We start from the raw sequence: 16,696 nt of genomic DNA on the forward strand, positions 1-16,696 counted from the left end.
ATATTCACAGCTTCACTTTCAATGTGTCTCATTATAAATCCCTCTCTGACAGGTCTTCTATGAATCTTTTTTGTTGTTGTTGTTAATGTTCAATGACCATGACATCCTGATAGTGTCACAGAAATCAATGCTTTGAGGAAAAATATATATACATAATTTGGCTAAAAAGATAACAAATTGATATTTGTTTATAAAACAACAACATTTACAGAAATATGTTAATTACTTTCTTTCCAGATACACTAGTCCACAGACAGTTTGCACATCTGAACTTTTTGGTTTTCATGCAGCATGTAACTACCCTCTTCTGTTTGGATTGTTATTTTCTAAGAACCTAGTCTCTTGCATGTTTGGCTGCACTTCAACTTCAAGGCTAGTATTTTCAAAATAACGCTTATATAGCAAACATCTAGACTATATGTATTTCTGTGGTACATCTCTGGAAACAAAGTGGGACTGATCACATATTGCTGAAAATCTTAGAAGTCAGCAGAATCTACTGAAACCAACATCAGAAAATTGATGGTTGGTGATTTCATCAAGCTTTTGTGGAGATGACTCAAACACATACCTGAAGCCTCCTCAAAATCAAAATCAAGCCTTTACTGGATCACTTATGACAATTTGTTAGTAATGCAACCACAAGACATTTTTAGGTCGGGGCATAAGCTCTTTCATTTCACTACTCAACAAGTAGCTCGTTTGTTCCTGTCCACATGGTTATTTTAACTGTATCTTTGACCTTCATATAAACTTAAAACTGTGTCATCTGTTTTGTAAGGAAAATATGCAAAATCATTCATCACCCTTTGATATTTGTGCATGTTTCTACGTATTCATTACGGTACTTGGGGATCTATTCCATTGCTTTACTGGCCCAAGAGTACAAAAATCATAACTTACAGTTCGTCCGGGCAGCTTGGCGGCTGGGGCATCCGGTAACCGCTCTTGAGGAACGTTGCCATCTCGAATGGATCTAGGTCCATGTAGGGGGTCTGACCCAGAGTGACCAACTCCCAAAGACACACCCCAAATGACCACTGGGCCAAAAAGAGAGCATAGAAAAAACACAGTCACTCAGCTATCTATCTCGTTGTCTTTATCAGTAAAGAAGTCACTGGGACCAGGGAGGTGACAGAGAGATGCCAACTCCCTGCAGGGACAAAAAAACTTCCTTACAACTGCCGAGATATGGTGAACGTCAATACATCTTCACTAGTGTCTGTTTACTGCCACCAAGTGGTAAATTGCGAATTGTGCGCATGTCTTCAGAGAAATGCAGATTAAACAAGGCAGTGACTACAGAACTGGATTATCTACAAATATTTTTGCCACATTAAAGGACATACCAGTATCTTTGAGAAGTTTGAACAAGAATTAGAGTAAACTTAACCTCCTTATTATAAAAAAAAGCAAATAGGAAGAAAAAAAAATAATGAACAGGAACCTCTTAGAGACAATCGTAAGGGATTGTTATATTGATGTCAGTCACAACTAAATTGACATCTATGTCATAATGAATACTAAATTCTTTGAATATTAGGAATCAGTGGAACTTTCATCAAACAATGACAAAGGAGAAATATGTTGTGATTATGTCCAGCAAGAAAATTTTCACTGACCACATCGCTGGCGTGGGAGAAGTTACGATGGACCAGGGACTCTACGGCCATCCACTTGACCGGCCTGTTCTCGTTGTCGCCCAGACAGTGATAGTCACTGGGGAAGAGGTCCCTAGACAGGGCATTGTCCGTGATCTTCAGGTTGTAGTCTTCGTCGATCCTGGAGGGAATGAAATTGGTTCAAGGGTGACTACTTGGGGCTCCCCAAACTATCATTTCCGCCCACAGACAACCACCCCTAACGCAGGTTGACCACCATGATTATCAACCCTCCGGTATATATTCCCTGGTCAATGACCCTGGGGACAAGTGTCCCGCAAGAGATGTGGTAGGGGTGGAATTGTTATTATGTAACTGTTTCTTGTGATTAAATATACTTGTATCTGTTGGGGGAGGGGATAATTCTGGAAGAGAATGTCGAGGGGAGGGGTGGTAAGGGGGGGGGGTGGGGGGAGTTGTCCAGGGATGTAATTGTCTAGGTAATGACTTGTTCTGGGATACAATTGCTTGGGGGTGGGGAGGAGGAGGGTGGTGGTTAATATCCCAAGGGACTGCATTGTCTTGGTATGGTAGTTATTGGTGGGGGTGGAGGGGTGCGGGCGAGGGAATGTATTGTCCAGGTAGTTGTTTGGGGTGGTACGAAATTTTGATTGATTGATTTTTGTTTCTGCATTCTTTTTCACATATAAAAGTAACACATAGTCAATTAAACAAAGTTACTGAGTATTGCTTCGATCTAACAGTTGAAAATGGTACCTGTATTAACTAAAATATACGCCATTATTCCATAATTGAAAATTAAGACAAGCAGGTGATATTTTATGCATATTCAAACTTAAGAATTACATGTACAAACCCTTCAAAAGACAAATTAAGCAACTAAAAATATAACAGAAATGCTGGAGACCATCATTATGAGTAAAATCTCTTACTTCTCCCCCACCCCCTTCCAATTTTTAGGATACACCTTCAAGAAGAGTACTTCCAAAAGAAAGGGATTTTCCATGTTTGATACTTACACACAATTCCTTGTGGCAAGGTCTCTGTGCACCATCCTCTTTTTGCCCAGGTACATCATACCGTGAGTGATTTGAATGGCAAGGTGGACCAGATCTCTCGTTGATATCGTCTGTCAAAGTACAAGACAAAACCAGCCAAACATGCTATTCAGATAACTGGAAAATACAGACAAGGGGGGTACTAATGCTGGTAGCAGCAAACTTATAGGCTGGATTACAGCCAGTAAACAGCCAAGGTCAGGGTTACAACCTATGCAGATCAAAGACATAATAATGCAAATAATACAAAAATCACATCATGGTTTGAAAATAAGAAAATTGCACATATTAAGCAAGCTCTGAATCCCAAATGATGGCCCTCCTTATTAGGGCAAAATAGAATGCTGAGCAACAACACTCCATAACAAAAACTAAATCCTACATGTACATGTACATGCTCATTTATTTCTGAAAATTGGCAGAAAGTCACTTTAATAATGCCAGCTTTGGTAAACACTTGTGAATTTGCAAACAAGCACAAGCAGACTTTTGTTACTGATGATACGACAAGGTATTGAGTTAAATACCAGCCTGCATACAGCAGCCACCTGTCTATAAAGGCCACCGTTGGCCCCTTGTGAGGCTCTTGTACACAGAACCCCCTGAACTTTACAAGTACAGCATGCCTTTTGATGAAAATGTGCAGCTCTCCCCTCCCCTCCCTCCCCACCCCCTCTCTCCAATCCCCCTCTCATGGCCAACATCTCACCTGGTGTTTGTCACCCGGCCCGATGCGGCCGTTCTTGAGGAACTGCTTGAGGTTGCCCAGCTTCATGAAGGGCAGAAGCACCAGGGGCGGCTCGGCGGACAAGCACACATACAGCAGCGGCAGGATGTTCTTGTGGCTCAGCCCCTGCAGCAGGCAGCTCTCCTTCAGAAGCAGGTGGCGCTGTTCCTCCGACGCATGATCTGCACACCAGAAACAAACATCGCCTCCTTAACTCCTCAATTCATCAATACCATTATAAAGATGATTATACACGTCAAAAGAGCACGCTGATTTATGAAAAATATCTATCAATGAAAATTCATGGCAGATGTCAATGAGACTGAGAAATCCTGACACAGTCCATGATTGATAAACTTCATTTTGCTATTGTATCATTATGACATCAGGTCATCTTACAGGTAAATATCTTTAATGGGAGAATTCACTGTTGCTGTTGAATCACATCTAATTTTTCCTTTTTTTCAAAATGACTACAAAATTGTAACTTCACAATAGAAATGCATTTCTAGAGCATATAACTTGATATTTCTTTTTCCAACACGGAACAATTGCTGAGAAAATCTATAAAACTATGGTAGTTTGGAGATAGAGATAGTGCTCCATGTTACTACTGTACAATCAAACACAGCTTGTGTTGTGCACCAGTACAGCATTGTAAATACATTGTAATATAGAAATTGACTTACGACGCTACAAATTTAGCTTTCACTTATATGCAATAGGGAGAATTCATTATTTAATGGCATGGCATGTCTCTCCCTTCACCGACAAGTAACGCACACTTCCGAGCACATAACTTTGTGCTCAACACTTACCCGTGACTGCCTTGACAAAGACCTCCTTGTCGGCCTCGCCTGTCTCGCCACTCAGCAGCATGCCCTGGTAGATACGGCCAAATGTTCCTGTCATGAGGAAAAAAAGATGCATACACTTCACGGTCAATGCGCTACCAACAATCTCACATGGAAATTAGAGTTGTTTCTCTGGGCAGTCAGGAAGATACTTCAGGCATTGCAGACATATAGGGGAAAATAGTGAAATTTTAGAATTTAACCTAGAGCGTGTGCAACCCACAAGTTGATAGGCGCAGCTTCATTCACTCATGCATACATATGCCAAGTTTCATTGTGACATCTCAAACAGTTCTTAAGTTACGTTGTCCACAAAATCGATTAAAGCTGAACGGACAACTTGAAAACATGCCTTGAGCAATGCTCTATGTCACAGGCATAAAAAACCTGTCCAAATCCTTTTTCCTCAAAGGGAAAAAAATACAATTTTTCTTACCCTCCAGCAAAACATTGCCCAGTGATATTCTTGACCGTTCGATGGCGTAGGGGGCCAGTTTTAGCTGCAGATCCTCTGCCTCCACCCTAGATGGACACGTTTGGTATTGCAGGGTGCTGTAACCTGTAAAACAAGGAATTCAAGACACGCAAACCATTCACATCTGCAAGCAGAGAAAAAGTTAATTTAGAGGTTTTGTAATTATGCAAACTATACCGGGGTGCCTAGCTTCATCTACAAGTATCTATGGTTTCTGAAGATGAAATCCTTTGTTTGTTATATTCTCAGTTTTGGGGGCGGGGGGTAATTCAATGGGAATATATCAGAATAGGTTGGTTACTGTCTCATGCTCAATTGATTAGGCACTACCAGAATGTTATGTTCTGCCTCATGCTTGTATGACCATCCCAGCAATGTTATGGGCAATGATTACACAGAACATGAAAAGGAGATGGCATATAAGGTACAAAGGTGGTGTAGCCAAACTTATGGGTAGTGAACACTGTGTAAGTAAACCTTGATTGCATGAGCACATTCATTATTGGACCATTATCATTGAGTGTGCTGAATCATTGCATTACCTGCTCAAAATTTACATAAGTCACTGACTAAGTTTAAAACTCCTTAGTGAATTCTAGCCAAGGCTCCTACCTTTGCTGCCTGAAGAAATGTGTATAAGAAACAAAATCAATTGGGAATGGTTTCATCTACCCAAACAAGCAAAGTAATTAAGCTTTTACTTAACAAGGGTTTGTAAAATCTCAGAAAATGGCGACTAGTACAGCTTTTGATGCATGCTGGGATAACTGGGGGAGCCAATGTGGTTTGAATTTCAGATACCTCTCCCAAAGATTCCCCTCTGGCAGTATTTTATAAAGCTCTGTGCATAATGAATTATAGATCTCAACCACACAAACATCCTTTGTAAATGGAAGGATGTCTTTAGGCAACTAAAGATACTCACCACCCCCACCACCTCCGCCGCCACCGCCACCGCCGCCGCCGCCGCCGCCGCCACTGGAGAGGCCATTGGCCTTTGGCGCCGGAAGTTTGGCAAAGTTGGGATGCTCCGCTTGCCGCGGGATGATGAGGCCCGTGCTGCTGGCGTCACTGCTGCAAAGAGAAGTACCGGAGAATCTGCATGTGTTAAAAGACGTTTTTCGGCAGGAATAATAATCCTAGTATGATGGGGTGTAATACTGACATGATCTTACCACACTCGTCTGCCCTAGTTTGTTTATGGGAGAGAGAACCCCATGGTAGAGTTCTAAAGGTGTATTTCATTGACATAATGACACAAACAAAGTATATTGGGAAAAAATTGGAGTGAAATGGGACAAATCAACCCCCCTACTAATACTCCATTTAGAGTAGCCTTACTAAGAAAACCGCTGGAGGACATACCAGACAAAAACAGGCATTTTTTTTTTTGAATACTAACTCAAGAGGGGATGAGAGAAGCCCCCGTTTAGAGTTCCCTCGTCATCTAACATGAGGTCGGCATCAATCCCCTCATCTGTAGTAAACACAGTACAACCTCTAGAGGTTGTGCTAGACTCATGCTAGACTCATACCAGACTCACTCCAGACTAGTGCTTTGTGCTTTGTGCTGTGCCCGATTAGAGTCCCCATTGTCTGTGGTAAACACGACATGACCGTCAGAGGTTGTGCAGGGTTTAGCGGGACTCTATCAAAACAGGGTAGAAGTTGTCTCTAAAGAGAGTAGAGCAATAATGTTACAGATATTAGGGAAAGTGTGAGCATCATCAGGCAGTTGTGATGCACATTGTATTACATTTGAGGGGCATCTTACCTGGCTGGATCCGCTCCCCTCATTGTCCGTAGATGTATAAGGGCCACGACCACCACGAAGAGCAGGATGATGCCGCAGACCACGCCCACCGCTATGTAGAAGACACTGGTAGACGTCACCGACTTCACCTTCGACTCTGCTGTGAGAATTGTGAGAATTCACAAGATTGAAGGACATCAAAAATGTCAACACACAGAAGGTGTCCAAATGTATGTACTAAGATATGATCTTTAAGTATTCATTCATTCATTTATTTCCATATCAAAACATAACATTAAAAAAAAATCAAATACAATTGCCTTGGTACAATTCATACATTTTGAATGGAGGGATCATAGAAAGCACACAAGAGGCTTGTTGGAAATGATCCCCTACAAACAATTATTACATTTCAACTGAACAATTATCAGACAAATTCAATTGATAAAACAAAGGTGGAAGATACAATGAAAAGAGAATAAAGAGGCAGAGGTGGAAACAATGTGGGCAATTCCGCAGTTAGGTGGACATGACATGGATAAAAGAAATGTGCCTCTTTATCTTGCTCTTTAATTTAGGTATCAACTAATGCCATGGGTGTTCACCAATCACTAAGGTCTTTCAAATTCAGTAGATTTTATTTTTTGTATTTATTGATTTTTGCGAGATCTAAAACCATCATTTAAAATGTACATGTGGGACTTGGGATGCTGAAATTCACTTAAATGCCAATTACAGTGGGTTGCTTTGAAATTTTTTCCTCAAATTTTTGCTAAAAGGTAAAAGATGAATACATTTAAATACTCCAGAAGTCATGTGACATTTTGTCAATTACAAAAGGGTGAAATGACCTGCGGAATTACTCCGGACAAATGTAACGTTACTAACCGTAACGTTACTAACCATGCATTTGAGGGTCTAGCTAATAAATTATCGGTCGAACTGCTAAAAATATTTGCGTGAACATTTGCCATGATGCAATAATTGAAATTAATGCAACTCTTTGTTTGAAGTAACTTGAAATTTTGCACACTTTTTGTTACACGACATTGATATTTTTGTCATGTCCTTTTTTCGTAACGTTACTAACCAGCCCTTTTAGTTGCCATAGCAATTCTAATATTTATTGGATTGTTCTCATTCTTTTCTATATCATAGACCTGGGAAGGATGAACATGTTTTAACATGATTTTGACTTGAAATGAATAAATGGTGATTTAGTAATAAAGATAAATATCTAAATTTCTTTAAATGTAACGTTACTAACCGCGGAATTGCCCATGTATACTTATAGTTACAAGCACATTTCATCAAAAACATGTTTTTTATAAAGCCTTTTAAACTGACTAGTCTTACTACTCTTAATTGATGGGAGAAGGGTATTCCAAAGAATAGGGCCATGGTAAGATATGGAAGATTGAGTTTTTGAAATTCGGTTTAATGGTGTGTGAATATTTTTGGCATTCCTGGTATTGTTATTGTGAATGGAACAATTTGGAGTGAATTGATTCTGAAATACTTCAGGAAGAACATTATTACAAACTTTAAACATAAAAATCATTCCAAAGAAATAAATTCTTGAATCGGTCAAATTTTCATCTTAAAAAATAATGGCTTACTGGGAGCTGAATATGAGGAGTGGGTAATCAAACGAATACTATGTTTCTGTAATTTATGAATACCATCAATATTTTTCTTTGTAGTAAAACCCCAAACAATACTACAATATTTTATGTGAGATGAAACAAAACAATAATACAACTTTAAATTTTTTTGTGGAAGAAATTGTAATTTGTAAGTAAATTTGTAAGGTAAGTATATACCAGGGTACATGACAATATCACATCTTATGCAGTCTACAAAAATAATTTACATGAAAATTATCCCAATGCATGAATGCAAGGCAGAAAACCCAAACTCACATTATAAACAATGAAATTAGCTTCAGATGGCAAAAATGGTTGTGAATATCATAACGAAGGTGAACTTTAAATATGATACACTACAGGTATTACATACAGGTACATGTACATGGAAATTATCTAGAAATACCTTGCCGTACAAGTTACATGTATGTCTCGCACACACCAACAAAAACATGGTGATAAGACAACAATTCGTCGGGTGCCCTTGCATTGGCCGCTAACGCAATACAATTTGTATTGCGTTAGCGGCCAATGCACGGGCACCCGACGAATTGAAATACTCACTGACGAGAACTGAGTTGTTGAGTTGTGATGGATTTGGCAACCTTTCTATGGGATCCTCCCTTACAACCGGGAGTTTGGGCATAGCTGCAAAGCCAAAGACCAAAAGCATATATTGGATATTATATCTTTTATTAACATCATTACACAGAAAAAAAAAAAAAAATTAATCATCATTTTGAATGATACAGTGAATCAAACTTATCACCTGTCATGTGTCATGCACACTGGACATTGTATGAAGAACTTACAGTGTACAGTGTTGTATGTGTAAAGCAGCAGAACTTTTTCGATTCCAAGTTATACAATGTATGTACATTGGCAAAGGGCCCATCACACACATTTGGCTACTGGACTTGACCCTTCCTGTGTTTTGGTAACGATCCATACATACTGCCTCAATATCTTTGACAATTGGCACAGACAGTACTGCTGTACGTCTTGAAAGCAATTGTCATGAAATAGGGAACATACAATACATGCAATTCTGACAGTCTCTACTGGATTAAGAGGCTTCCTTGTGTGTCTGACATACAGTACGTGGTAACTTTAAATCGCACTGGGTTTGTGTACTTTGCAATACAGCCAGGTTTCCAGGAAGGAATTTCCATAGAATTCAGCTGAGTGCATGGGTAATTTAACCTGTTAAAGATTACACCCAGGTACATGTACACTCGGACAGGTGTCTATGGGAAATGCATATTGTAGAAAAATCAGCTCATCCTCAACAGGTGAAGGATTATTTAAAGAATATCCACACCATGTTCACCAAGTTGAATTTGAATAATGAATAAAAATTGAGTAAACTCACAACAGAGAGCTCTGCAAAACTGTCAATAAAATCAGACAAAAAAACAAGTTCTTTTGCCTGATTCTACTGTACTGTGTTGGTTTTAAAGCTAAATTCACTACCCATAGAACATGGGGAGAAGACTGACTGGTCAATTCAAAGTGGCTTACCCCCGTCGCAGAATTTGGTCCTGACTGTGTTGAGGGTGGTGATGTTGCTGGCCGAGTAGAGGGTCAAGTTGACCTGCATCTCAATGGTGGCCTCCCCGCCCTCCCGGCCAGTGCACATCAGGTTTACCTGGAAGACTGAGACAAGGGAGTGGACATGCACACACGTTGCCATTATAAACACCATTTGTTTTTCAAAAGTTTAAAGAGATGATATACTGTATTATTAAAAACAAGGAATGTTCGAGTGCATTTAAATTTTGCAAACAAAGAATCCTAAAAAGGTGGGTCCCACCTTTTATCAGGACCTCTTTGTTTTACATTGTACTTTGTATATCTGGATATCTCAGTCATTTCAAAATTGATTTTCATCAAACAATTCCTCTTAGAATGGTATGCTCTTTAATATTTCATAAATTTGTATAAAAAAACAAGTTGTATAGACATATATAGCTCGCACAAAGTTAGTCCCCATCTCAACCCATCCCTTTAAATGCAAACATTACAATTCCTACAAAACATTGAGTTACACAAAGAAAAGTAGACATACGTATATACAGCTGTACAAAAGGCAGAAGGTGATGAGTACAAATCCAAGGTTGGTTCAACAAATTGATGTACTGTCTAGACTGTAGGGTAATGGAAGGTACTCCTACATAGCAAAACATTTAAATATTTAATCAGAATCAAAATGTCTGCCTTTTATCATTCTTTCATGGTCTTACAAATGCAGACTTTAAGCACAAGGGACGCATTGTATGCACGCTTCCTTGAGGAGCACATCACTGTTATTGTCATATGTATTCAGTCATGTTGACATCTGTCTGGTCGACTGAAGTATTACAATAATAGCAAAAATAGCTCAAGACGACAAAACTTTAAATCTATTGAACTCCTCCTCCACCAGGAGACCGCGTTGTTCATCTTGCATTGTTATGCACTTGTACAACGCACAAGTGGTTCACAATACTTTTGCAGAATGTGTGCAGGAAGAGAAGTCTATTCACAACACAAGGGAATGCGAACAAGAGATTTGCAAATTTTTATCTGTGTTTACTTTGAAATCAAATGCCATAGAAGTCAACTTTTCGCTTCTTCAGACCTCTGGCATTTCTTTGAATTTATCAAATGCATCAAATATTGACTGCTCGTATTCCCTTGGGTCTGAGTCAAAGCATGCTACAGCACTTGGCTTTGCCTGAGCCAAGTCACAGCATTATTGTACCAATCAACTTGTGTCAACCTCTCATACTCTGACCCCAACAGAGGTCAGGGTCTGCCTTCTTAACACATTATTCACCACTAAGTCTACTACAGACTACAAGTCCTACCCGTACCAATACAGTCAAATTGTACCAACTGCATATTCTATTGTGAACATAGACCTAGGTAACATGCGTTATAAATTTGTTTAAATGTTGAGAGTAACTTCTGCAAACCTCTGCTACAGCCTGGTAAATATTATACTTAGGCAGTGCAACATGTCAAGGAAAAAGAATGGGACACACAGATTTCCAGAAGTGCCAAGTTTCCCAACTGGCTGGGAGTGAGATACTGTGAGAGAACGAGGCAAAGGGGAGGGGGGGGGGGGGGGGGGAAGGGGAGTTATCCCTTCCCACGGGAGGGAGTTTTTTCAATTTGGGATTCAAAATTTGCAATTTGGTGCACATGTATAATACTATTTTACTTGCATAACTGTCAGCTACTTGTTAATGAATGATGATCATTTTTAGCTGCAATGTACATTTGTACATGTAGAGCTCTTTTGCCCAAATGTAGCCTAACCCTGGTAAATTTGTGGGGCTGGTGGGGCTTGGGTGCTTACATGTAAACCCAACATGAACAATAGGTGGGACTTAGGCAAGGAATCCAGAACTAATGTCCTTTTGCATTTCGCTTTCGTTCAATGCCCTACATTTACTATTCCATTACTGCACAAGAGAAACTAAATTGCCAGATATAATTCAAATGGACGGGGAGAAAACACACACACAAAACATCCCATCATTGCCGAGGGGAAACCCGAACGCACACAGAAACACCACACATTAAATCTAAATTATTGTCATCTGGACCAAAGACTTGAACACAGTATTGCTTCAAGAACACAACGAAACAACGTACGAGTGGTACAGCATTCCATTGATACATTTTTGCTGGTATGAGAGATTCTAAATGCCTTTGCAACATGCGACACAAGACTTACCCGATGCTTTGGAGGGTACGGTCCCACCCAACTCGATGTTCAACCTTGGATGGTAAAGTATCCTTGGGTTCTTGGACTTGACTGACATTGAATAGAAGACCTGAAGAAGACAATGTATGCAGAGTTAAAAGCATTATTGTTCAGCTATGTGAACAAACTCTTAAAACTTGAATGCTGTTTAGAAGTCGTCGCAGCTCCAAAGAAGATACATTGCACATTATTCAAAAAAATGAAAGAAAAAAAAGAGCAATTAATTAATACCATCACATCATATTAGAAATTGCACATTGCTAAAGGCTTTAAAACCACTGTAGTGTCTGGCACGAAGAATGAATTGTGTTAAATGATATGGGGCCTGCACCAAAGTGCAAATTTGGGCAAGCAGAAGAACTGTTCGTAATCATGATAAGTCCTGTACGGTGCACAGTGTACATTTACGTGTATGTCTCACCTGCTTTTCACTGTACCACGTGTAGTTAAGCTCATTCACTCCTTTTGGCACAGCGAGGGGGTACTTCAATGCTGCCCTGTTGATTTTCCCTTCACGAATGTAGTACAGCTCTGCAGACACACCTGTCCATGAAATTAGGAAAATGATTATTCTTATTGAATGAAAAAAAGAAGTGTCATCTCAATCTGCACTTAACCATCATAATTTGATAAAAATGTCATACATTTTTCTCAAAAATCATATCAACACAGGGGGGCCAACATGGAAACAAAAAAATCAGGGAGGATCCAGCAATCACAGAGATACAGTGTACATTGCACCAGTGTGCTACATTGCATCTCAAGAGGTAGAAGGGTCAGGGGGGCTTTAAAACTTAATTCTCTTTGATATATGTTTTCAGGCAGCTTTACACAGAGTCACAAACAAATAAAGTAGCAAAATTGTGTGATATGTCCACAAGGGCAGAATTCTACATGTACATGGATTGGTATGTACATTTACACTGATACATTATTACAACTGTTCCTTACTTAACACGGCTAGGCAACATGCTCTCAAGGAATTTTGAATCCCTGTATTTTTTGCCAGTGTATATAAAAAAGTAAATTTTTGCTGGCAAACACAACTTCCTACTCAATCTTGAGGAGTTAAAGGATCCCCTGGAGGTCAGCGACCCTGTGGACGTCACCTGTCTCGCAAATTACAATGACTGCGCTGGAAACTGTACATTGTACAGTTACACAAATACATTCTACACAGTTTGTACAATGTAACATACAAATCAGACATGCTCATAACTTTGTGCTGCATACATGTAGACATTGTGACAGACATGGTTACAAATGTAGGTAAATGTTACATTGAATATCAACTGCAGACTGTGCATCAGGCACAATACTAGTACATTGTATTCTTCAATTTGAACTACAGCTCTTCAAATCATTGTACAACACACATCAAAATCTGTAATAAAGATTATGACCTCAAAGTACGAATTGAACATTGTACCCAACATGTAAAAGTGCATACTGTTTGCAAACTGAATTAAGCTGCAGCCATACACAGAAAAAAATGACACGATACATAAAAACATGATATGTTTTATGACGGGGTGGGGAGGGGTAAAACTTGAACTACAATGTAGTTGGAGGATATACACGTACTTATGTATGTGAGAGGGAATGGAGTGAACGAGCCGTCCGGGGCAGGGATATGGGGGGGGGGGGGGGGGAGGGGTTATTAAGAATTTTTCATCAAAAAAGTACAAATGAATTGGGAAATGTGATTGGCTAAATTGTTTTATCTGCCATATCAAAGTGCCATCTTTTCTTTTACACATGCGTCATCACCTTGTGTCACATGTACAATTGTGACCCGCTACAACAAAAGGATCCGAAAGTCGGGGGAGGACAATTTTCTGAAAATGGCATGACATTATTCCCTTACTCTTCTTCTTTAATTTCATATACGGGTAATCATGTAGAAATGCACACCTACCGTTCGCTTCGCCGTTTGTCAATCAAATTTTGTGCAGCTCTTGGAGATGCTAAATTCAACCATATCAGAGAGTTTTCATAGAATTAGAAAGCCGAAAAGGGAAGAAAAATGAGAAATCGGAGTTGAAAAGTACGTCGGTCGCGATCATAGTTCCGACGTAGTAAGCAGTGCATCGATTTCACAGAGAACGATGTCAACGATTATAATCGATTCTGGTAGTCTCTAATTAGCCGCTTACTAACAATATTAACACGACTTGTGCAATACGTGTGGGCCCTAGATCTATTTTCATTTTCGTATTTTTTCTCATTCTTTTCATTGCCACTATCATGATTATCACTACTTAAATTATTGATACAGATTATTCATACCAGGATTTAGACGTCCTTCCTTTAGAAATTGTGGCAAGTATTAATTTTATCATGACAAAAGTTAATGATTTAATTTGAATAATGTTGAAGGGAAAAGAATGAGGTTGAAGGAAAAGTGGAAGAAAAGAGTAAGGCTATTAGGAGGGAGAGAGAGAAAGAGAGAGAAAAGAAGATGAGGAGGAAGTTGAATTCGAAGGGGATTTGTTGTTTGTTTCTGGTGATGGTAAATGGTATATTTATGTTTTTAATTGATAAGTTCAATTTATAGTATAAATTATTGTTTTTATGATAGTAACGCTATTCATTATTCCATTTCATTTTATTAATTATGTATACAAGAACTGCAACCCCAATATTTGCTTTTGTTTCGTAGTAAGGTCCATTTTATTATCTTTTATTGTTTTGTACACACATTATCCTCCCATCATTCAGTCAGCAAAATAAGTTGACAGATACAATGTTTGTATACAGTCAAACGCAGCACGCAGGAGAAAATTAACTAAAACAACAAAAAAACAGACGCATCGAAATCACTTTCTTTCTTAAACTTTTTACTGTTAAGCCGACGTAATTATTGTGGTTAAACACCAAACAAGCGGCTGTATCACAGACTATAACGATCGATCATCATCATTATATCGCTTTTCCCCATAATCGATCATCAATCATGCTACGCTGATACAGCCGTCGATTGGCGTACTTTTGAGTCAAAATTAGCTACTTTTCTTCTGTAATTGGCTATGAAATTTCATGAAACCATCAGATATGGTTCATCTTGACATTTCTGATAGCCACGATAAGTTTTTATCGACAAATTAAGGAAGGAAATGGTAGGTGTGCATGGTGTGCATTTCTACATGATTACCCATATACGTCTACATGTTGTATAACACAACTCATAAAAGTACTCGGTTGCAGAGATATCGATATCCCAGGCAATGCAATACACAATACGTCCTATACGTGCAATATCAAGGTCTAACGCTAAGGAGGTCCTGAGCGCCTAGTACCTCCTTGGCAATACCAGACCACCAGCGAAACCCCTGCCCGGCCCTGTCTGGCCATCCATACCTTCGTAAGCTTTTGCTAGTGTCATAAAACTCGCATTGCTACAGTACTCTAGGTCTCTCTCAAGAAAGTCAGCGGTAAGACCAAAAAATGCTTAGAGAATGTTTCTGAATTACTGTAGGCACTCGAAAATATTACTATTAGTAGTCATATTCATTGTTATACTTCCGTTACACTACTCATCTTCTCTTGTGTCTAAGTTTATTTAGAACATCGTATATGGTAATGGCAATATGGGCCTCTCTAACAAGTCAAGGAGTAACCACACAGATTACTGTTTCCATCACATTACAATTACGCATTTCATTCTGAGGTTTGTACCTACCTACTAAACGCTGAACTTCACTTGGACTGATGAACAGGTTCATATAACCCTGTACATAGTATATGCATGTGAATAAAACCACACATTTGAGGAAAATCACGTATAAAATCCTGGAAGCCATGGCTGTAACATTCGTTGTCAATGTCTTGAATACTCCGTGGGTTTACCGAAGTGTACAAGATCAGTGCGGGAGTAACCCTGCCAGTACAGTAGCCAGAGCCTGATGGGCACACTGTACTTTTTTCAGTGATTGATGGTGCGCTGCGCGGCGGCCAGACCGCTACGTACAGCAATACGTCGCTGCGATTCGGGGTGAAGTATGCAGTGCATCCCAATGTACGTACGTGTATTCAACGCTGGTATCCGAGCCCGCTGCTCACCATTCATAACAAAACCACGCACACACACCACACACACACACACAATACGCAAAGTAGCGAAGTTCATGCATCGCACATACACACATACACTATGGGCTTTGCATGCAGATACACAGACACACACATACCACACACAACACCACAGGGGTCGTGTGTGTCTTTTTTCTCCCTCTCCATAGTCCATCTCGGTGAATCACCATCATCGCAGAAAAATATGAGACCGCCAATTTGTTGGTCATGCAATTTTGAGGATGGAGAAGGACGGTCATATATTTTTTTTTCTTTTTACGTGGATCATTTTGTCTGACTCATTTATTACAATGTAGGAGATCAGTAGCTTGACTCCCCATCCGCATTGTCAGTTTTACTCACAGAGAAGCAATTTTCCCTTGCCATATATTTTTTTTTTTTTTTGCGTGTGTGTGCGTTTGTTTACATGATTAAAATTGAACTACTAGTACTAAATATTATTATCCAAGTTTGAGAGCGGTAAAAGATTTATGGAAAGTTTGATCTGTTATAATCAATTTCTCTTTTTTTATTCTTTCATTTCAAAGCTTGGAAACTTATATCGGTCACAAATTCTACACATTATGCAACAAGACATGGCGATTACTATAACCTCACAATATTCCTTGTGGTGTATAAAGCTGTTAGCATAAAGATACGAAAATAATTTTGGCTAAATATGTATGTAATATACAATTAAGAAAGAAGAACCGTATCTACTTAAAAACTCCTCAAT

General features: G+C 39.2%; 1 protein-coding gene across 1 annotated transcript; it reads right to left on the reverse strand.

Moving 5' to 3' along the window:
- Nucleotides 1-587: 587 nt before the first annotated feature.
- Nucleotides 588-15,872, reverse strand: LOC139744682 (tyrosine-protein kinase RYK-like). The gene is made up of 13 exons (XM_071655106.1): nucleotides 15,572-15,872; nucleotides 12,311-12,432; nucleotides 11,860-11,959; nucleotides 9,657-9,791; nucleotides 8,700-8,783; nucleotides 6,511-6,649; nucleotides 5,707-5,810; nucleotides 4,698-4,820; nucleotides 4,226-4,312; nucleotides 3,390-3,589; nucleotides 2,642-2,751; nucleotides 1,623-1,782; nucleotides 588-1,040 (listed from the first exon to the last, which is right to left on the reverse strand). Exons 1-13 carry the CDS (start codon nucleotides 15,690-15,692, stop codon nucleotides 900-902), a joined length of 1,626 nt encoding a protein of 541 aa, XP_071511207.1. The 5' UTR covers nucleotides 15,693-15,872; the 3' UTR covers nucleotides 588-899.
- Nucleotides 15,873-16,696: the final 824 nt, after the last annotated feature.

Source organism: Diadema antillarum, unplaced genomic scaffold (genome assembly GCF_040938485.1).
Source record: "Diadema antillarum isolate AM-2024a unplaced genomic scaffold, OU_Dant_1.0 seq00001203_RagTag, whole genome shotgun sequence".
NCBI classification, from domain to species: domain Eukaryota; kingdom Metazoa; phylum Echinodermata; class Echinoidea; order Diadematoida; family Diadematidae; genus Diadema; species Diadema antillarum.